This window comes from Ostrinia nubilalis, chromosome 14 (assembly GCF_963855985.1).
Source record: "Ostrinia nubilalis chromosome 14, ilOstNubi1.1, whole genome shotgun sequence".
NCBI classification, from domain to species: Eukaryota; Metazoa; Arthropoda; class Insecta; order Lepidoptera; family Crambidae; genus Ostrinia; species Ostrinia nubilalis.
In genome coordinates, this window is record NC_087101.1 from 11,559,180 (window position 1) to 11,582,636 (window position 23,457).

The 23,457-nt window shown below is 35.9% G+C and overlaps 1 protein-coding gene and 3 long non-coding RNA genes across 4 annotated transcripts; 2 read left to right on the plus strand and 2 right to left on the minus strand.

The window, feature by feature from the left end:
- Positions 1-2,264: 2,264 nt before the first annotated feature.
- LOC135078340 (uncharacterized) lies at positions 2,265-3,300 on the minus strand. Its single transcript, XM_063972938.1, has 4 exons — positions 2,971-3,300; positions 2,777-2,887; positions 2,564-2,650; positions 2,265-2,413 (listed from the first exon to the last, which is right to left on the minus strand). The coding sequence occupies exons 1-4, from the start codon at positions 3,095-3,097 to the stop codon at positions 2,265-2,267; spliced, it is 474 nt and encodes a 157-aa protein (XP_063829008.1). The 5' UTR covers positions 3,098-3,300.
- Positions 3,301-4,940: 1,640 nt separating this feature from the next.
- On the minus strand, positions 4,941-8,319 carry LOC135077888 (uncharacterized). The gene is made up of 5 exons (XR_010258535.1): positions 8,210-8,319; positions 7,695-7,756; positions 6,801-6,977; positions 6,028-6,157; positions 4,941-5,282 (listed from the first exon to the last, which is right to left on the minus strand). It is a non-coding gene; the product is annotated as an uncharacterized LOC135077888 (long non-coding RNA).
- A 494-nt stretch (positions 8,320-8,813) lies between these two features.
- LOC135077889 (uncharacterized) lies at positions 8,814-17,229 on the plus strand. The gene is made up of 5 exons (XR_010258536.1): positions 8,814-8,930; positions 9,121-9,199; positions 15,088-15,309; positions 16,372-16,501; positions 17,084-17,229. It is a non-coding gene; the product is annotated as an uncharacterized LOC135077889 (long non-coding RNA).
- A 592-nt stretch (positions 17,230-17,821) lies between these two features.
- Positions 17,822-22,205, plus strand: LOC135077890 (uncharacterized). Its single transcript, XR_010258537.1, has 6 exons — positions 17,822-18,054; positions 18,947-19,025; positions 19,197-19,421; positions 20,456-20,585; positions 21,286-21,386; positions 22,100-22,205. It is a non-coding gene; the product is annotated as an uncharacterized LOC135077890 (long non-coding RNA).
- The last annotated feature ends 1,252 nt before the right edge of the window (positions 22,206-23,457 follow it).

The following is a 23,457-nucleotide window of genomic DNA, read 5'->3' on the forward strand; positions in this document are numbered from 1 at the left end:
AAACCAGAAGACTTGACTTCGATGTGCCGGAGGAATAGCTATAATTATCCTTGGTTAAGTTAATTTAGAACATATTATTAGAATGTAAATATTAATTTGTAGTTAGTTTGTAAGTTTGTTTTGTTGTATTTTTTTAATGTTGTGTGTTTAATGATAATATTATATTAAGTATTCATAAAATCTGTACTCTTTTATTTTATTAAAACCTTTCAATTAGAACATAGTAGGAAAAAAATTCCCATCAATGGGTTTTGAAGTTAAAAACTCCTCCAAAAATATCATGATTGATATTTTTGTCGTAATATAAATATTTTTCTACTTTTTAGTTAAAAATAAATAAAATAAAATAAAATAAAAGTTTATTTAACAACTTTAACATTTTTTACATTGCTTACATTGCTAGTTAGTTGCATTGTTAGTTAGTATATTTTGTCGTAATATAAAATATTTTTCTACTTTTTAAGTATGGAGACTACAAGTTTGCTCGTAGACATTAGCGAGAAACTACCACCATTTGCTCCAAAAAAAAAAAATACATTATTGATTTAATATTCAACAAATTGTTTTGTCTGAAACCGAACTCCGGCAATTTCAGCCGGAGATTAAAAAAAAAAAAAAAAACTTTTTCGTGATGTGTTTTTAGGAGTCGGTTTTAATATTTTAAGATAAGAAATATTTCAAACTTGAAACAAAGTTGTATTCCTTCAATGGGTGTCTTGTCGAAGTTGGTTGACCAATATCCTGTCATAAGTTTTCACTTTAAGTATTTTATTATTATTTTGTGGTATTTTTATATTCAAGCATCTTTTGTTTCCATTGGTCTTTATTGTTCTATTGTTTGCCTTCTACATGTTTAACTCTTACCTGGTAGGTAATCCTTCTGTTTGTGTTTGGTAATAATCATTTTATACACACGTAATAAAAGCCCGAATGATTTTACTTTCCTTCACAAATGTGTTTCATTTATTGTTAAGATCTTTTGGTACTTTTTCTTTTGGAATTTCCCTCTGTGGTAAAAGTATTGAAAACTTTCGAGAAGTCGTCATCATCCTTACGTCTTCGAGTAGTTATAGTGCTTCATTCGCCTGCTTTACTAATGTCTGGGTTGGTTGCCTTGTTTGTTGAACGGTACATTTTGAAGCAGCACTTCTACGCCAACTTATTCTTCAAAATAACACTCAACTTGGGCTACTGGTCAGATTTAGAATGTTTACTAAACTAATGTCTATTATTGAGTAATTATAAGGGGATTTTAAGTCGACGATATGTAATCGCTTTAGTTAAGCATATAAAAAATAAATTGGTCATAAAAATAACCTTTCTTATCACTCAGTTGTTAGCAGAAATTACCGTTAAACAATAAATCTTTGTTGCCCCCAAGCTTACGGAATCCTTCATAAACTATAGAACCTTCGTTATCGCTAATCTGTGTGTGGGAAATGGGTCACAATATTTATTGTTTATGTTCGCTACTATCTTTTACACCTGTAATGTCTAAAAGACTGCAAGCACAAAATTAGTGCTGCAAGGTACTACAAACAACTAATCTTTTTCAAACAAACAATAGCACAGCAGCTGCCTTATCGCTCTCTCAAAAATAGCACGAGGGCTGTATACAAAAAGTAAAAGTGATTACTGGTGTTTCTAAGAATTTTGAATCTTTGTCTCGGGCTTAGGTAGGTAGATAAACAAGTGGTTACTATAGCTAGTGATAATATTGTAATATAATTTGTATTTTAGGTATTGGCTGGTACACACCAACATTTTTTACTTTGTTGCTGTTTTATGTTTGATATTTAATGATTCGATTTAATATAAGATTTTGTAGCCAGTCCAAAAGAAATGCATAAAGAACATACCTTTTTTCGATTTACTCAATTAGTGCTATGTTTTTATATAATATGTAAACAATTATAATAATGTGCAATTATGCTTTTCACAGTAACAATCTCAGTACTTAGCTCTTTTTATTTAATCTATTTAGACATTGATTGAATTGTAAAGTTGAAAACCCATTGAGGGACTTTTAAAGGTACCTATTACTGGCAACTCTAGTGTAGGATAACTTCTAATTTAAAAGCTTTAATAAAATAAAAGAGTGCAGATATTATGAATACCTAATTTTATTTTACCATTAAACATACAACTTTTAAAAACTTTACAACAGAAGAAGCTAACACACTAAATAGCACAAATATTTACATTCAATACGATTAAAATTAACTTAAACAGTTAAGGTTCACACATGGAAAAATTCGTTCTAATTATTCCTCCGGCACGTCGAAGTCAATTTTCCTTATTTTGGTTATTATAATCAGCCTCCTTCGGGATTGCCTCCTCGGCGTAGAGCCAAGAGGACCGCAATGCTCACATACATCGTCACCGTCGGTTTCTGTACCGTCACTGTCAGTACCTGTAACAATAATTCAATTTGTTTAGACAACATGGACTAACTACTTATTTGGGAAATTGAATCGAACACAGGACCTCCGTCCGGGTCGAAAGAGCTTCTAATAAGATTATAGAGGCGAAAATTTCATTGTGAATTGTGAAAAATACTTACTGAATGTCTTCGTGAATGAGAATTTGAAGTCAGCTGCCACAGGCACGAGTCTCGTGGCAACTGCTTGAGTCCAATGATACGGCGGCTCTAAAAATGAATTAAAATAACCACATTAGATAAGTAGTAGTCACTATACGCAACTTGCCAAGGTTCGCACTAGTTTAACCTCTTGCGCATCATAAAATTAATAATATAAAAGTATGTAATATTTACCGTTGATAGGTGAGGCAACGGGACTGACAGGGTAGGTCTCGGTCCACGTGTCATCTTCATCAGGCTCATCTCCAGAGCTTTGATAAGACTCCGTTGTTATCACTTCACATTCTGCGAACACAACATAAAAATTAAAGAATGAGAAACGTATTGCAACATAAAAAATGCAGTGTTAAAGTATAAAAAAATATTACCTTCCACAACGTTATAGGCGGGCACGGCCAAATCATGCGGTTGGAAATCTTCCAGTTCCAAGGGCAGGCACGTGAAAGGGCACATGCCCTTGTATTGGTAAAAGAAATATTCGTAATCGGGGAACATTTTGGACAACCTTCCACTCTGAACTCTGCGCTTCGACTGGCTGACAAGCTTTCCTCGCGGCGCTTAAGTACCTGCAACGGAGCGTCTCTGCCTGCCCCGGCGCTAGGCTGAGTCACTATTGTTTTGACTTAACAAAGCATGAACCCTAATGGACATGACTTCATTAACAATAATATTGTCAATAAGCGATTACTCAAGAATAAAGTAATTAGCATAAATGTTCTGCAATTATTTTTATAAATTATCATAAATAAGTACCTATTTAGTATAATATCTCAATGTGTATCATTATTTTAGTACCAAATAAATATTTTTTCTTTCTTTCTTTCTTTCTTTCTTTCAATGACTAAACTCTGATTTTTAATTCGACGGAATTTTGACATTTCAGAAGTGTTGTCAACATTGAAACATTCCCACTAAGAATGGAGAGCATTTTCACAAATTAAAAAATAATCCTTTCTTGAATTTAAGGTTTCACTTGAAAAACTAAGGCTGAAAAATGTACTGATAATTTCAAAATGGTTATTTGAATTTTTATTATCATATTTTGGAAGTTACAAAAATAATTGGGAAATTATTTTTCTATTACTGGAATCCCTGGCCAATAATCCATGGGTTACAAACCTTTTTTATGAAAATCCTTTTGTTAATAAAATCTTAGCTTCATAAAATAATCAATTTAACAAGATGCCAATTTTATAATCCAAGTTGATTATGATGACGACAATGATGATTGATGATCAATACATATTTTCGTTTATGTTAATATGTTGTTTTACTGTGTTAAAAACACGTTTTTTTCTATTTAATCTCTAAAATGTACATAATAATTAGTGTACATTGAATTCACAATACAAACAAGAGTTCATTCTTGTAAGTTGTACTTGATGAAATTTCATTTCATATTATTTATTATTAATTCAAAGCAAAAAAGGCTTATTACATCTGAATTGTCAAAAAATGACAGCTGTCAGAATTCCGTCGAATTAAAAATCGGACTAATTTAGGATGATTTTGATATTTCTACAGGACTTTTTAGTAAGTTCTTCGCTATCAAACAATTTTTATAAAATCAATATTAATTGTGTATTAAAGAAATTTTAATATATAGCCGCTTAAAAGGAAGAAATAAAACAATAACGTTCCAACGTTAATTAAACCAATTGTTTTACAACTATACTTCCTCATTTGGCCTTACAATGTTTGTTATCAATAAGCAACTTGGCAAATTCACTGGAACAGAAAATTATTATAAAATGAAATACATAATGTTATGATCACTGGGAGACCTCAGTTATTGTTCAGTAGACTTAATAAACAACATTTCTGGAATAACTTCACGTCAGTAGTTGCTTGCTTGACGCGCTACGAACTAACTACACGCTACGCGGCGTAGCCTACACAGTGTAGATGATTTTACAAAATTAAGCTACAGCGTTAAGAAACGCAACCACATTTAAAATTTTCGTATCGCATCCAAATACACTTACCCCCTTATCACAAAAAGTAAAACTCTAGTTGAAAGTTTGTTGCTAAAATCGTTAAGACGTGTTATATTTTCGTCGTTAGGTAAACGATTTATTGTGCACAGATTTCGACGAAAACAAGTCGTTTGTATAATAATTGACATTTAACGACGCAAGTAACATGTAGTGAAAGAGTTAAGTACCTGATTCTTACGAGGCTACTTTAGTAAGCTTTGAGAAAAGAAGCTTATCGGCTATAAAATGCTATTCCGACAAACGTTACTCCGGCACTACTGAATATCGACATGACTTTACTTCGACACTACACTACCTACTCAGGCAAAGGATATTCGCCTAAGTAGGTAGCCGGTGAGTTTGCCTAATTCTTTAAGTGTTTAATTACTGTCCAATGTACCATCAGGTCCCAAAATATATTGGTTGATCATCAATCAATGAAACACATTTTTAAGACCACAATAATGTAACATTAAAACAGTTCACAGTAAATAAAAATATAAACAGAATCCTACATACAAAATGATTTGTTTAACCGTTGCCTTTTTTCTCTCTACCCTGTAGGATATCAAGTTAGAGAACAGGTTTAACGACTACTGACGTTAGTAAAGTCTCTGGTGTACTTTAGATGTAAAGCTAATTTCTACCGGAAAACATTTTCACCACCTTCCAGTTGTAATACCACGTACAGAAAATTAAGAGAACTGAAACAAGAAAATTCAACGGTTAATTATTTCAGGAACAAGCGTTAGCGTAGCCATAACACAAGTTAAGCTAACAATTTATGTCAAGTATTAAATGCATTTTTTACGACCTAGAATGAACTTTGTATATTTCTTCAGTATTTTGTACCAAATCTATACTAATGCTAATAATACCTAGATTACAAATAATAAAATAAAATACACTCGGCGTCAAATAAATCGCACCTCCCGCGACAAGCCCTTTCAAACGTATGCATCCCCACTTCCCACCAATATTGGTACCATTTAAAAGGCTAGTTTTAAACTTCATTTCATTATAGAAAAGGTTTTTACCCCAATAAAATTTTACCCACAAAGTCACTCCTTCAAAAAATAGGTAGTTACGCTTAAGCCAACTTTTATGGCTATAAAACTGTTAAGTTGGGATTAATTGCTATCCATCTGTTAAAGAGGACACGTGTGATCATTATTTGGTTTTATAACCATAAAATTTGGTCTAATTGATCCCAGAGGTGAGTCCAAAGTGAGGTCTTTTTTTCAAGTCACATTTATGGTATATGTTAATTTATTAAGAAATTAAATGTGTTTTTCTTTAAGGATATTTATTGGGCTTTCAAATAACACTAATATTGTAGGGGCACCAAGATTGTGTCAGAAGAAAATCTTTAAAGTTCGCGTCGCGGAAGGTGCGGTTTATTTGATGTTGAGTGTATTTCCACAGATAAGAGTTTTTGGTCATACTTACGAGCAAGGACTATAAAACATACACCTACAAGATATTCTTTCATTATGAGACCATAGACACCCAACGCAAGGATAACAACAGATAGCGCGATGGTAACGTACAGGTAGGCTTTCGTTTTTCCTACACTTTTCTGAAAAAAAAAACCACTATGTATTAAGTGAATTCACCCACAAAGAGTGAAAAAGCTTTAGAAGTAATTTCATTATTATACTATACTAGCTGACCCGGCGAACTTTGTTCCGCCTTAATGGCAATAAATAAGCAGACTTTTTTTTATTTCGAACGGGATAAAAAGTATCCTATGTCCTTCTCCTGGCTCTAAACTACCTCCCTGACAATTTTCAGCTAAATCGGTTCAGCCGTTCTTGAGTTATAAGTGGAGTAACTAACACGACTTTCTTTTATATATACAGGGTGTTAGGTAAATGGGTATATGAGCCGACACTAGCCCATGTTAACATGGTCATATAAATGGTACGGTGAAGTCAGAAAATTGATATCTGCATTTTAATTATTTTAATTTTCATACAAATCGGATTTTATAAAATTTATTTTGTATGAAAATTTAAAAAAATAAAATGATGATATCAAATTTCTGACTTCACCATACCATTTATATGACCATGTTAACATGGGCTAGTGTCGGCTCATATACCCATTTACCTAACACCCTGTATATATAGATAAGATATATAGATTTCGGCGGGTAACGAACTTAGTAGCGTTACTAAACTTTACATCGCGGACTAAAAAAATGAAATGATTATACTTACCTCTTTAACTCCTTTCAGGAAGAGCACACTGACTACAATCATAATTATTCCAGTTACCAAAATTACACTCAACGTCAAAATATTCATAAATTCCTCATCCAGTGCAGGCGTTGCTTCGTACATAGCATATACAGCTAAGACTGCAATGCTAAGTAAAACAGCACAGACGCCCAAGATCTGAAAATAAAATTTGATTTCCGATAAGCGATTCCAATCAAAAGTGGTTTTGACTTAGACGATTATCACACTGCACCGCGCTCCGCCGCGGTCCGCGTGATTACATATAAAAAATCCCGCGCGCAGACGCGTTGTCAGTGTGCTGTGTCGCGCGTGTTTTCTATACAAACTGAGGTACTTGCATACAATGATTAAATCTGTCGTCCCGCGTACCGCGGCGGAGCGCGGTGCAGTGTGATAATCGCCTAACGCTTTTGCTGGTCAAAACCACTTCTGGAAAAATCAGTCAAACAGGTGATATTGACTAAGGGCATCAGTTAAAATCACTTTAGACTGATTTTTGCAGTCAAAAGTTGTTTTGACCGATTATGAGTTTTAACTGAAACAGATATACCTACGCAATGGATAAAATGGGATCCACCCGTATGACCCACCAAGTAATCGTACGTACACCGAGCCAACTACGAATCGTCACATCACAGCACGTTGGCGTTCTAAGTAGGTACGAACTCTATGTAAGTAGGTACATACGTTTGTACAAACTCAGTAGTACGTAATGTATGTAAGTAGTTACCTATAAGTAATTGAAGCGTCTCTACAATAAAAAATACAGTCTGATGTGTGTGTTCACGAGTTTGCATTAATTTAGCATCAGTTTTTACTACTTGAAAACCAAAACCTGCTTTGTCACATCAAAACGAAAATAATAATACTTACAATATTCGCAATGGCTTCAAAACGAGCATAATTCAAAATGTGCTCCTGGTTTTCCATTATGTCTGTGAATTAAAACTAAATTAAACTTTTATTGTTGGTGATAAGTATTCAGTGATTCTAAACAAGGTTCGTGCTTCACCGGGGTTCCTAAAAAGTGTAGGTACCTAGTTATAGTGTATCTACTATGAGTAACAAAAAACTTGCACAGACAAACGTACCTACAAAGCTTGTAAAATCCCTATTCCTACTCGCTCTGTCTGTCTGTCACGCTTTCACGCCAAAATCACTGAACCAATTTTGGTGAAATTTGGTATAGAGATAGTTTGAGTCTCGGGAAAGGACATAGGATATTTTTATCCCGGTTTTTGAAACAGGGACACGCGCTATACGGTAAAATTTCTTAGCGTGTAGCGTGTACAAGAAGCCATAATTTTTCTAATATCCCAGGAACTTAAGTAAGAGTTTTTGGGATAAATAAAATTATCAATCAGAACAGTATTAAAACAAGAACTTACGTTCAATATTAGTAAAATACGCACGGCGACAATGAAGTTAGTAATTTATTTATTTAAATCGTAAAAATATATCCCAGCTATGACATTGTATGACATTGTCAGGAGGGCGCTATATATACTGGATTATTAGTTCCGATTATTGCCACGTTGGACAACCATATAATTATGACATTTACAGGGGGCGCTACTATGGGTTGTTTTTGATTTTTACCTCTTGACGTTTCAAAATCGTTGGACATTGGACTATGGTTTGGACAAATATTTCTCTTGTCAAATTTATAACGGCTTTGGACCAAAATAAAGACTTAAAAGAAGTCAGAAAGTAAATATAGATGACCCACGCTGAACTGTCCCGCCAAACTCAATGACAGGGGGGCGCTACCATCGTTCAACTATATGGTTTCCAACATGGCAAAAATCGGAACCAGCGATTCGGTATTGACGGTGGCGCCCCGCTGTCAATGTCATCGATAGGACAGTTCAGTATTTTGGAACTTTATTTTCTTTGCTTTGGACTTTCAACGCTCTGGCACAGGCTCTGGCTGATCCTGTTGATTTGACATTGTCATCTTGATTTGATTGATTTTTTCTACGTTTTGATAATTTTTAGGCTTATTTTGTTGTTTTAATCTAAGATTGTTTAATTTAAATAAAATATGGACAAAATATAAAAACATATTTGAAAGAAAGAAAGAAAATTTGGATAATTTATTTTATGATGGTAAGATTTTGTGTGATTAACTGACTTTTAATAAAAAATTGCATTAGGTAGGTACAAGGTACATATTTGAGTCATTACAATTGATGATTACAATACATTCACCTGTATTGAAACATTATCTATTAATATAATTCATTACACATAAAATGTCTTCTTCTAGTTAAAAACACTTTTTTTCTTTTAAAATCAGGTTAAAGATGTGCACAGCAGATGGATTCTGTTTCATGTCGCTGCGAACAGCAGCTGTAGTCGTTGGACTCATACACCTTGTAAGTAATGCTATTGCATAGTAGATAAATAACGCAGTATGTATTGAAATAGTTTCACTGTTCACGTAGTTCACTGTCATTGTTTCACAATTGTGAATTTACATCGTCTCCGTAAGCCGGCGCCGTAGGGTGTAAAATTCACTCAAAATCAAATGAATCGCACCTTCCGCGACGCGAACTTTAAAGATTTCCTTCTGACACAATCGTGGTGCCCCAACAATATCAATGAGGGCTATCGTTTTTATACTTAACAGTTGGCACCCCTGGCGATTGACAGGACCTTACTCTACAGTGGCGCCATCTTGATGAGTGCAAATCCGATAGTCCTCCTACCACTTTCGCGCTCACCAGTTGGTGCCACTGTCTTCGCTACTAGCAAGTGACAGGACCTTACTCTACAGTGGCACTAACTGGTGAGCGCTAAAACGATAGCCCTCATTGGTGTTATTTGAAAGCCCAATAAATATCCTTAAAGAAAAACACATTTTAATTTCTAAATAAATGATTAACATACCATAAATGTGACTTGAAAACAGACCTCACTTTGGGCTCACCTCTGGGATCAATTAACTCACGTTTCACGTTCACAATTACTCACGTGTCCTCTTTAACAGATGGATAACGATTAATCCCAACTTAACAGTTTTATAGCCATAAAAGTTGGCTCAAGCGTAAATACCATTTTTTTGTAGAAGTGACTCTGGAATCCGGATCCTTCTACAGAACTAGGCTTTTATTGGTGGGAAGTGGGGATGCATACGTTTGAAAGTGCTTGTCGCAGGAGGTGCGATTTATTTGATGTCGAGTGTATTGGTAGGTACCTACATACATACCGTATGAAAAATAAGAAAAAAAAAAGATTTTTTCTTAATTTTCCTAAAGTACTAGGGCACTATTTAAGTTGTGAGCCTCGACAACATAACGTGTTGTTAGACGACATCTGATACTTTTAATGAAAAGTTTGAAATTTTTTACTACTACCTTATAAATTCAAAACTTTTTATCATTTGAGCACGTTTTGTATTATTAACATTGAATTGAAAATTATCTTGACTACAAAAACATGGTTTGACTTGCGGAAATTTTCGCGCGAAGATTTATTATGACTTTCGACGTGGTTAATCAGTACAAAACTGAAGCGGTCAGCTAAATTTCACTTTTGGTGATAAAGATCTGTCCTTTACCATTGTAAAACGCTAGTTTAAGAAGTATAATATTGTATGTCATTGGCTCACCAGTGAACTTTGCGAAAGTCGTCCAAAATGACTAATAGTGGCGGAAAACATTGATGTTGTCAGAAAAATGGAAGAGAAACCTCGTCATGTGATATATCGTATGATTGAGATAATTCTAGGCATTAATTCCACTAGCAGTAATAAAATATTGTATGACCATAATTATGGTTAATACGTTTTTTTCTCGCTGGATGTCACAAAATTTTTCAAACGCTAAATAGGACGCTTGTGTCGTTTAGTCCTTGGAAATGTTTGATAAATACGTTTAAGAAACTTTAAAAGCCGTTTTTAAAATTGTGACAGTTGACGAATTAAGGATCTATGCATAATGATCCTGAAAATAAACAGCTATCGACTATGGAGGTGTTTTAAGATGAACCAATTCCAACAAACGTCCCATGCGCTCGGAACACTTTGAAACTTACGGTCGCCTATTTTTCCGAAATATCCGATTGTATGACAGAAACGTCACTAGAGAAATTTAGAATGGTTAATTCTTAATAGTAAACAGCCACTTTTTTTCCAAATGTCTTCAGTTTAATAAGGGAAACTGACCAGCTTAGTCGAATCGCCATTCGTGACGAAAATGTGAGCTTTTACACGTCTCGTCAAACAACGGATTATACGAACACTCAAAATATGAAATAAACAGGTCCAACGCTACAAAATTCTTGCTTGGAATCTAAACACTTCTTTTGGTACCCATATATTAAAATTAAATGCGTGAACAGCGATTTATGTAGCCAAAAGCAACTGTCGGTGCGGTCAAAAACCATGCTTTGGAGGTGCCTCAAGCTGAGTGGAAAAAATGCTATGAAAAGTGTTTCGGACACATTGAAAAGTACATAAATCATAAAAGACAATACCAATAAACGCAATCAATACCATTTTAATAATAAACTACTTTGTTTTCATAGTTAGGCTCACAACTTAAATAGTGTCCCACGTAGTCATGACCATGTCCACCCTAGGGCGCCGGCTTATCGATGAATAGATTTTTTTTTCTTATTTTTTTAAAGATAAGTAGTCTTGACCATGTCCACTCTACGCCGCCGGCTTATCGTTAAATTTTGGGACACTGTGTATATTCATAATTGTGAAACATTGACAGTGAATAGGGCATGTAATATCGGAAGGTTTTCAATTCCGATATTGGATTCCGATATTAGATCTCAATATCGGAATTCCGATATTAATATCGGAATTGAGTTCATGTACTATAAAATTAATATTTAGTTATATTCGTAAGAATTCTGGATTGTTTACAATATAATGAGTTTAATTAAAATCTTTAATTTGGTACAAAACAGCACTTCATAAAATTGAAGTATTTTAAAACCATTTTTACGTTATGGGTATCCATTGCATTTGGTTTTTTATGTGACAAGAGGCAAACGAGCAGACGGATCACCTGATAATGAATGGTAACTGATAATGAGCCTATATTGACTAGCATATAATTAGTGTTTTTGAAAATCACCGGTATCAAACAAACTTTTACTCCTTCATTATATTACCTACCCTGTTTTATGTTTGCGGAACGAATTTTAGAGTCATTCAAATCACGTGTTACAAAAATTGTAGAGAGTGGTAAAAAACTTGAATATGCTTGTAATTTGTTCCTTTTTGATTATCGATGAACTCACAAAACCACGAGCCATCATCATCATCATGTCAGCCATAGGACGTCCACTGCTGAACACAGGCTCCGATGCTGATTTTCACAATGGCCGGTTGGTGGCGGCCTATATCCAGCGCCTTCCTGCTACCTTTATGAGGTCGTCAGTCGACCTTGTGGTTATGAGTCCTACGCTGCGCTTTCCGGTACGTGGCCTCCACTTCAGAACCTTGCTGCCTCATCGTCCGTCTGTTTTGCGTACTAAGGCAGAACCGTTGGAAGACCTTATCACAATGCTCGAAGATCTTAATCGAGTTTCCCAACAGGTAGGCCTTCGGATGAATATGGAAAAAACGAAACTTATGTCGAATGTCCATGTTGCTCCTTACCCAGTTTTTTTTTTTAATTTTTAAAAGATTGTTGACAAGTAAGTATGTCTATCTCGGACAAACGATCAGCTAGGTAGTTAGATGAATTTGGAAAAGAGGTAAATCGTCGAATAATTAGTGTGTGTTACCAGTGATGATATACGGCTCGAAAACGTGGCCTTTGAATATAGGGCACAACGTGCTATGGAGAGGGATAAACTTGGTGTTTCTTTACGAGATCTAATCAGAAATGAGGAGCTCCGTTAACTAAGGTCGCTGACATAGCCCGACGGATTAGCAAGCAGAAGTGGCAATGGGCAGGACTGACGATCCATAGTCCAGTAAAATTAATGTTTGAAAGGGAGTTGAGATGTCGTTCTTTGTTGACCAAGTACCTATGGCAAATGCTAAAATTGATTTAGAACAAGTTAAATTTACCATAAATAGTAAAGATATTAAAATATTTGCAGTGGAACAAAAAGTGATGGTGAGAGACATGAGAAAATCATTGGTCTTTGCTAATCATGTACTTTGGGCTTTGTGGCAGGTTGTGGCGAGTTTAAACGCTTTGTTTAAAATCTCAATTAAAACTTTTATCTGATTCCGATATTACGATATTGGGTCGCTCAATATCGGAATTGAAATATCGGATCTCGCAGTCCGAGATTCCGATATTACGAGATTCCGAGATTCCGATATTCATGCCCTAACAGTGAACCATGTGAATAGTGAAACTATTTCAATACATCCTGCGTTCTTACCACGACATTTTAGACGTGCTGAAACTTACATTTAGCGCCAATTTAACTATCTTCAACTAAGCAAAGCTTGTAATTAATACAACGACCAGTAGGCCTAAGATGCGCGCCGTTATCACGGCGCGCATCTTAGGCATCATCGACGTCAAAATGTATGAGCAAAATCGATAAAATGGCGTGATAACCGCTTATCGTGGCGCGCATCTTATCCATACAGGTTAACTTAACACATTGAACGCCAACGCGGTCAATGTTGTCCGACACTGCACTTTCCTACCAGGCCAAGTAAAAATTTCAATTTTTTTCAATTTTCGTCGATTGTTTTTTTTTGTTAAATCGTTACATTATAAACATAAATAAAGGATTTTATTAACATATAGTTGTTTTTGAGTCTCTACATCGAATTATTAAGCGTCGGACATCATTGACCCCCATGGCCCCAGCGAGCGAAAATTCGAAAATCCGTTCCGTAGGGCCGCGCGGTCATGTTGTCGACCATCCCCGCTCGCATCCAAAAAAAAAGGAGAACAACCAAAAAAATAAAGAGTTGTACATTGGTAGGTTTTTGATATATTATATTACGCATAAATAGGAATATTATAAGGTATAAAATGAGAAACGAAACTAGCAGGATAAGTCTTAAATAGTGATTAAAAATAATAATAAATAAATCGATGATACCGTAAAAGGAACGCTAAAAGTGATTTTTTTCAAATTGTTTTTATTAAAAAAGGTTTAAAATTTATTTAAAAAATTTAATTTATCAATAATTCGTATAAAAGTTGTCCAAAACTGAGCCGTCCCAGCTATGGCATTGTCAGGAAGGCGCTACTATCAATACTGAACTATTAGTTCCCATTTTTGCCTCGTTGGACAGCCATATAATTATGAAATTTACAGGAAGGTGCTACTAACCACTGGGTTATTAATCCAATTTTTGCGACTTGACGTTTTAGAAATTGTTTGACTGTATTTTGAATTTTTCATCCATCACTGTAGTGTCACTTTCGATCGGTTCTTTTTTCAAAACAATATTGAATTGTCAGTATATCTACAAATAATAATTATTTAAAAATATACTTAAAATTAAAAATAATTATAATGACATAGCTGATTTAACATGCCAATAATTTGACCTACATGAATAATAAAAAAAGTTCTAGAATAGAGTATCGATAAGAGAAAAAATGTTTTTTCATACATTAAACAAATCTATTTTTCTCGACAATCCTGCTAGGTGTAAGCATCTAATAAGTACAATAATTTATGCCACTAATAAGGTTTTAAATGGCATAAGTTTTGTAGCTGTACAAAGAACTTAGTACCTGTACCAACCCTTCATACAAAGTGGTTGTTCAACAATGAAAGTGATTTTTTTTATTGTCCTGCATATTATAAATTATATAAAATAAGTAAACGATATGTTTTAATTAATAAACCGTTATTATCTTGCTAAAAAGTTGATAAATTTGCAAAAATGCATTGTATAATTACCATGTTTCATTGCGCTACCGTTATCCACATTTTTTTTTCTAAGTCCGAGCTTTACCTGAGAACCAAGTGACGTACACTAATCTTGGGAGCCGCGCGGGTCAGCTTATATGAGAATTATTGAAGAAATGCTGTCCATCGGCTCAATACAGAGGTTTAAACATAGGTCTGACTCGCGGTCATCATTGTCCGACGCGGCCCGAACGGAAAGTTAAAGTGTCGCCCATCATTGTCCCCCATGGCCCGAACGGAACAGTGCCATTTTTAGGCTGGCAGCGAAGGTGTTAATAGAAATCAGCCAGATCATTACTAACTTAAACGTGATTAAACCTACGTATTGTTTAGGTACTAATGCTATTTAATATAGGGGGATGACTAAGACGTTTTACTATACCATTAACGTGCATCGATGTTTCAGATTTTAAACGTTGCGATGGGAATTATTATCACTGTAATGATAGTGCAAATAGCACAAAAACCGGATGATGCTAGTAAAAGCCTCATGTCACCGATCGCACCAATCTTTAAGAAGGATTCGGTGGACAAAACCACTTCGATAGCTACAATGGTTGTGATGTTCTTGGTGCCAGCTGCGATAGGCGCTCTAATGGCGCTATTGCTCATCATTGGTGTTGCGACGGCAAGTACTATTCATACCTATAGTCTGGTCTGTGAGCACGTAGAATTTTGTCCAATGACCCCAAGCTACCCATCCTTATCGCTCGCGCGTAATTATATTTCTGTCGCGACTGTGCGACGGGCGCCCGCAGTGAGTGTGCGAGGGTAGCTTGGGGTCATTGGACAAAATTATACGTGCTCACAGACCGGGCTTTATCACATTAGGATGACGGAAAGTTGACCAACAATGTTGTTCTACACGATGCGGGCTGCGTTTATTCACAGTAGATAAATCTGAGGTTTATTTGACCGGACCGGTAACCGCAGAACGCATTCCAGTGTGGCAAATTCTTTACAGGCGCTACCACAAAATCTGTTTTGTGGCGCTACGCTACTATCAATAGGCTAGTTTCCTATAAAAAAAACGTTTAGTCCGTCTATTATATTATCAAAAAATATTGTACACCTATATTTTTAGTAGCTTTCCGCCCGCGGCTTCGCCCGCGTGGAATTTTGTCTGTCACAGAAAAACTATCACGCGCGTCCTTGTTTCAAAAACCGGGATAAAAACTATCCTATGTCCTTTCCTGGGACTCAAACTATCTCTATGCCAAATTTCATCAAAATCGCTTCAGTGCTTTAGGCGTGAAAGCAAGACAGACAGACAGAGTTACTTTCGCATTTATAATTATTATTATAGTAGGTATAGAAGTATAGATTTTGTCAATCGAACAAGTAATTACGAAGTTATGGTGCATTGAAGTTCCGCGTGAAGTCATACAGTGTTACACTTATAAGCAGGCCTTGACGTCACGGACCTCTTCTCATGAACTTTAACTTTGGCGCGCTTTATCTATTTAAATTTTCATTAGTTTGAAAAAGTCGAGTATTTTTTGATAAGTAAACTGACGGACTAATTCAAACTCTTGCTTTTTTACCCAGGTAACACCCCTATTAACAATACCATCACTGGGTTATTAGTTCTGATTTTTGCCACTTTTTCAGAATCGTTGCACTATAGCCTATCTGAAACTTTATCAGAAGCCTACGAAACTAGCCCTGACTATTAAATCTTTGGTTACAGGACAATCGGTGTTTGGTGATGACATATTATGTCTATGGCATATTGACAGTGATAGCCAGCGTTGTATTTGTTGCAGTCTGGTTTTATTCAGGAGAAATTTTGGCCGCGGTTTTTACACTTATTTCACTGAGTGAGTTACTATTTTTTATTTGTGACTAGCTTTCCGCCCGCGGCTTCGCCCGCGTGGAATTTTGTCTGTCACAGAAAAACTTTATCGCGCGCGTCCCTGTTTCAAAAACCGGGATAAAAACTATCCTATGTTCTTTCCCGGGACTCAAACTATCTCTATGCCAAATTTCATCAAAATCGGTTGCGAGGTTTAAGCGGGAAAGCGTAACAGACAGACAGACAGACAGAGTTACTTTCGCATTTATAATATTAATATAGTTGAGATCACAAAACTGAAGATGTTCTTCACCTGTCTCAGACCCAGGTGATCCCGGGTTCGATTCCCAGTGGTTTCAAAGTTTTCTACTCGAATCGCTTAGAGGTAGGTCCCTCTGTCTAGCTTCTACCATCTTACCTTATGGCAAATGGCATAGTATTTACAAGATAAAACATTTAAAAGAAAAACCTAAGTAGGTAATTATAAATATTATCTACAAAACAGTTTGCACTTATCTACTTGTCTGTTGCAGTATTTAGTTTACCATTTCAAACTAGCATTGTTTCATATTTAATTTGCATAAAAATTAATAATTATTTGTTCCAGTTGTCTATGTGATCATACTTCATTTCGTTATCAAGGGGTTTTTGAATGAGATGGGCGGTTGAAATATGCAATGCAGGTCAAGAGAAGTGAGCCTCAACTTAACTGTATTTCTTCGAATAAGATTAATAAAGGAAAATAACGATTAAAATAAATAGTATTATTTATAACATTACTTTTGGTATGAACTAAGTTCTTACTTCACTGTTCAGTAGCTAGGTATAGGTCAACCAACGAAACTGATGTAATAATAAAATATGTAGGTATTTGATTATAGAACACAAACAACAACACTAATAACTACAAAACTTTAAAGTCACGATAGCCGAACAGTGAAGGCACGGTAATAGGGAGGGAAGGTGTCAGATTGGCCGCTCGACATCCGAGGAACGCGGGTTCGAACCTCACCGCTCGACTTATGGTGAACTCGCTCATGACACAAACATAATAACATTTTAAGTTCAAAAATAACGAATACACTTGCTATAGATGACCTACACTGAACCGTCCCAGCTATGATACTGTCAGAAGGGCGCTTTCTATCTTACTGTATTTTAGCCCCAATTATAGCGACGTTGAAATAAAACAAAATCAAAAACTAGCAACCCAGTATTGACAGTAGCGCCCTCCCGTAAATGTCACAAAGGTTGCCGAACGTGGCAATAATCGGAACTAATAAGCCAGCATAGATAGCAGCGCCCTCCTGTCAATGACATAGCTGGGATACGGGCTGGGACGGTTCAGTGCAAAGAAAATATGTTCAGTGTAGGTTTTTATAGTTAATTCTCCTTGATTAGTCTCATAGTCTGCCATAAATCAAAGAGCAAGGAGCATAATATTTTGACAGCATGACGATATACATGATTTTAATAAATTAAACATTTTATTGATAGTTCAATTCAAAGAGTTCAGCGCAGTTTTTGATTTTATATTTACATAAAAACATTAATTGACTACAGGCACAGAAAGATTTGGTAAGACAATTTCTTATTATGTTTTTATTGACCAGATGTGATAAGGTACATTAAGGGCTCTTCCCTGTACGCCAGAACTTCGTTATTTTAAAAAGCTGAAAGTTTTTCAGAGGCTCAGAACGTGCTACCCAACACCAGTAAGAACATTGGACCATTATAAAGTTTGGAATAACGTGGTTTTGGCAGCCACCCTTATATACTCGTCTGCCATGAGATAGAACGATCAAAACTTTCTGGCTGATGGGAACAATATCTAATTGTTGCCCAAATATTATTGGTTGGGCCTATGCCCAAAGTAGTCCAAAACATTTTTTCTTTCTCTTAAACTTCCTTTCCTTCAATAGACTCCAAATATATTATTTAATAGCAGCATAAATTGGTTTCACGCCGATCTGTTTATCGTATATTCGGGACCAGCACCTTCGCTGGAGCCAATTTCACTGGCCAATGTGCACCCTCCGCGCGGCAAAACCGCGCACTTATGTTTTGAGTGGTTGTCATGGACATAAAATGAAAAACTGTTGTGAATTTCTTCTTGGAAAAAACCGCACCTACTTAAATATTTCGACGGTTCGACTCTCGTGCCTCTCCAGGTCCGCAGTTTGGTGGTTACCATTTTATGCAGCTGTAATTTTGAGTTGTTTGGTGGAGTCACCAGTCGCCCCCCGCATTTTTCTCCTCCCGTTGCCTTGGTGTGGCTATTTATACACCCCACACCATTTAATGGCAATTATTTGTAGGTATAAAAACATATTTTTTGATCGTATAAGTATAACGTTAGCTTAGCTTTTACGGTAACTTTTGAAAGAAAGAAAAAAAAATTTGGTATCTGGATCCAAATTTTTTTAAAGGTGTTTTTCTGTAACTTTTGCTTTTCCCTCTCTTTTAACAGATTGAGGATGTGTACTGGAACAAAATGTTGTTATCTGGAATTGCCAATTGCGGGCTATGTCTTAGGAGTAGTACATATAGTAAGTTTAAAATTTAATTATATTATTACTTTCATACTTAATCAATTTCAATCTATGAAGATTTATTTGTCAATTTGACTAAACAAATTTAACTTGCCCGTTGTGATCCATTCTGGTATACGGTCATTGTCATCGAAATTCATAATCGGTTTATCAATCACTTTTTTTCAGATATGGTCCCTTTACGACATAATTGCTAATTTCATATTAATGTCTGGATCGGGTGGTGGTGGAGAACATGGTAGGAAGAAATATCGAATGATGGTTATCGGCCCGATCAATAAAGACGCGGGAGATGGTTCAAGCGGGGCATCCAAACCACAAATCATAGGGGAAATAGTAGTATCTGTAATAGCCATTATATTCTCTATTCTACTTATCATTGGAATTAAAAAGGTAATTGAATCAGATAAACATTTAGGCCCAGAACACACGGTGAAACGCAACTGCAACGAAGTAAACTAGAAGTTGCAGTTTCGTTGCAGTTGCGTTTCACCGTGTGTTCTGGGCCTTAATAGTTCAATTCAATTCCAATTCCATAAAATGGCATACTAAGCCACACGGGCGTTGACGTTGCGGCGTTCGCAGCGGGCGTTGCAGCGGTTCCGCTCCGTAATTTAACATTAAGAGGGGTTAGGCGATCAGCGAAAATTCAGATTTCGTGATGGTTAAAGTATGAAAACGAGCGTGCCGTTTTTAAACGTCATCCATATCTGTGTCCACCACACATACGTTCTGTAAATAATACAGAGGCTGAAAATTTCAGTGCGAAATTATTATCGTCAATTCTTTAGGTAACAGCTAATAGAGCAGTCAATGTTGCCATTTTCACTTACTAAAGCCCCCCATAAGGGCTCTTTCTAATTAGGCGTTTTGAGCAGGACGTCAATCGTGCGTTTGCGTTCGGTTGGTAAGTAATTGATAAAAATCTATTTCAACTTCCCTTCTATGATCTGAGATTTCAACGCAGCTGTAATACAATTTTCAGTGTGCGGTCCTGCAAATGGACGAAAAAATCGTCTAATTTGAAAGAGTTCTGAATCTAAACATTTCATTCATACATATCGCACCATGAGCATGAAAGCGACTGATTTAAAAAATGTGGAGTATGGAATTCGATACTGATTCTGGACAGCACTTGGTCCAACTTCCATGCATAGATTGGCACTATCCTTTTTAAAATGAATCGCTTTCATTCTCATGGTGCGATATGTTTTTCCTATTAAACGGACTACACACACGGACCAGCCAGCCTGGTCAATCTGGTTGCATATTTAATGACCTCTATCTCCGTATCCCCGCGTATTTCAGGATTGTTGTCATACTATGAAAATTAAATAAAGTACTAGTATTAAGTTTTAATTTAGTACACTTTTTGTTTCTGTTGGTTTAACGCCCAATATGCCCATCATCCTTTTCTCTGATTTCAGGGAAAGAAAATATTTGTCACGTGTTACTATATATTTGGCATAGTGTTGACGATTTTTTTGTGTCTTGGTGCAATTTTGATGTTCGTTCAAGGCCAAATAATTATGGCAATATCGGCTTTGATAATAACCGGTGAGTATTTTTATGATTTTGAGCAGTTTGTACATAGCCTGTGTCGTAGTAGTTAAAACAAATCTTTGTTTCTTCTATGATCTGAGATTCTAGTCATGTTGTGATGGCTGATATTAAAATGAATGATAGATGATTATCGCTCCACTTTTCTTGAGTTTCAGTAAAAAAGTGGTTACTTTACTAGGTTTGGAGTTTGATTTAATTTGCCTACACCAGTGTTTTTCAACCTTTTTTATGACACGACCCCCTAATAATATAATAATAATATAAGCCTTTATTACCTACTGAATTACAAGGTATTTTTTAACATTAACATTTCATTTTACAATTTAGTTGCACTCATCTCCAGTTTGTCCTTGGACATAGGCCTCCTCCAATGATCTCCATGCTTCTCTGTTTCTAGCCATTTGTGGCCATAATGGCCCTGCTAATTCGCGGATATCATCCTCCCATCTTTTTGCTTGTCTGCCTCTGCTTCTTTTTCCTTCACGGGGATACCATTCCGTTACGGCTCTTGTCCATTTCTCTTTCTTTTCCCTCATTAGGTGTCCCGTCCACTTCCACGACCCCCTAGTATGAAAAAAATATTAATGCGGGCCGCTACCAACCGGCTTTTGTGGAAGTCATTGGGGGAGGCCTATGTTCAGCAGTTGACGTTCTACGGCTGAAATGATACTTAATTTTGAATGACTTGTTTCAGTTCTCTATGTTCTCATACTTGTCTTCTTGGTTAGGAGGCTGAGGAATTCGATGTCGAATCCCACCTCACCTCAGTGACGACTAAGTTTTTACAATTTAACGGTACGTAGTTAATTAATGTTCAGCCGTCTATCATAATAAGTTATAAGTTTTGTACTTACATTAATTTTTAATATTTATTTTTTAAATTTTCAAAACTACGTGAATTTATAGTACCTATTATAGTTAATTTAATGTTAACGACGGTGACTCTACATGGTAGAAACGATAATATACCTCACTCGATTATTTCTAACTAAGTAGGGTAACAAGATATCGAAAAACTGGTTACTGATCCTGAAAGTGTCTCACAAGCTCTATCAAACGGTGTCAATAATAAATTACAGAATTAGCTGGATCTATCCAAAAATTATATTTACTACAACCACATCCACAGTTATGACACTTATCTCTTGATAATGAAGTCAAGCCTAAAATCAATGTTTTCCATCAATATTTTCAATTGAAGAATGCAATTTACGAGTTTATTTCAAGAGTTTATTTCATTAAAAAAATACACTTTTAATAATATGTAGCTGGCATGTACATTTAGTAGGTATTGAAGCTGGAAACATAAAGTTTTCTGATAGATCCAGTTTATTCTGTAACCGATACCGTTTGATAGAACTCGTGAAGCACTTACAGGATCAATATTCAGTTTTTCGATATCTTGTATACCTACTTAGTTTAGAAATATTTACAATAAATCGAGTGAGATTACTTATTTATCGTTTCCACCCTGTATAATATTAATGTAACAAAAAATTTTATTGCAGTGCGATAGGAGGGAAAATTCTGCGCGGTGCTACGCGAAATTCTGGCCTATAATATAGTTATTATAGTTTCTTGTATTATTAGTACTACTTTGTAATATTCCTTGGTTTACAGTTAAAAAAATAAAATTGTGTATTAAAATATTAGTTATTTTAATAACAGTCTACATTCGCTCTGAGTTGATTAACCCCTGAATCCTGAATAAGTAGGGGCCAATAATTTATTTACGTAAGACTATTTTCGCTAGTTGTTGACCCCCTCCCCCCTATTATAAGAAAAAATAAGAATACACCGAGCCCCTCCCCACCCTGTTTAATATTTTATTACGTAAGAATCTAAAGGAAAAAAATAATAGGTACATGTTTGACGACTAGTACCTACACAAGCGGGGAATTCCCGGGAGGCGAGGGTCCAATGGGTGAAGTGACAATACCTCTACAAACTCTACATACAATATGCTTAAAATATTTCGCGTGGATATTTCTTTTTAGATAGCAATCAAACTTTGTGAAAATAGCTGCTATATGCGCAAGTAATATTCCTTTTGTACCCTTTAGGTAGGTACGTATTTTTTTCTATCTCCTGAAAACCAAAAAATAAAGTGTCGCTATAACGGATCCGTGCAAAAGTCGGCACTCGTGCGGTTGCTCGCGGTTTTTCTTTTTATCTACAACGAGGACGCTCTTGGCCTGTATCTCACCTGATGGTAAGGTGGAAGCGAGCTTCACTCGGAATCCTCAACCACGGAGGAACTGGCTATCTTACCTCTAACTGCCGGAACACAACAATGCTGTTAACATTATTGTTATAGTGACAGACTTAGGTAAGATGGTGGTAGCTTAGCCAGGTGGACTTAAAACAAGCCCTACCACCAACCAAACCGAACAGAAAAATCTGCCCCCACTGGGAATCGAACCCGGGACCTCTGCGTCTGAAGCAGGTGGTCTTACCACTAGACCACAGAGGCGGTTTTCAAAGTATTTATTTTAACTTTGCCCAATTTTGTGTTCTTACGTCCACCCCTTTGTAAGAAAAAATAAGACATGGTACAATGTTCACACGTAAACGAGACATAAACAATGAAAGCGAAACATGAAGACGTAGTGTGGGCAGGTCTCCCACTAGGTGGACGGACGATCTGGTGAAGGTCGTGGGAAGTGCCTGGATGCGGGCGGCGCAGTACCGGTCTTTGTGGAAATCCTTGGGGGAGGCCTTTGTTCAGCAGTGGACGTCATTCGGCTGAGACGAACGAACGAACGAAAGCAAAACAGACACTATTTAATTAATGACATCAATTGAATTTATAATTATTAAATTACTTATTACTCTACTGACAAAATGTGGTTGTTAGAATGAAAGA

Excerpts from the sequence above, each read along its gene's own strand:
- LOC135078340 (XM_063972938.1), bottom strand. The coding sequence starts at position 3,097 with ATGTTCCCCGATTACGAATATTTCTTTTACCAATACAAGGGCATGTGC. Across the intron at positions 2,888-2,970 it reads CGCCTATAACGTTGTGGAAG|AATGTGAAGTGATAACAACG; the intron begins GTAATATTTTTT and ends TTGTGTTCGCAG. Across the intron at positions 2,414-2,563 it reads CTCATTCACGAAGACATTCA|GTACTGACAGTGACGGTACA; the intron begins GTAAGTATTTTT and ends TTATTGTTACAG.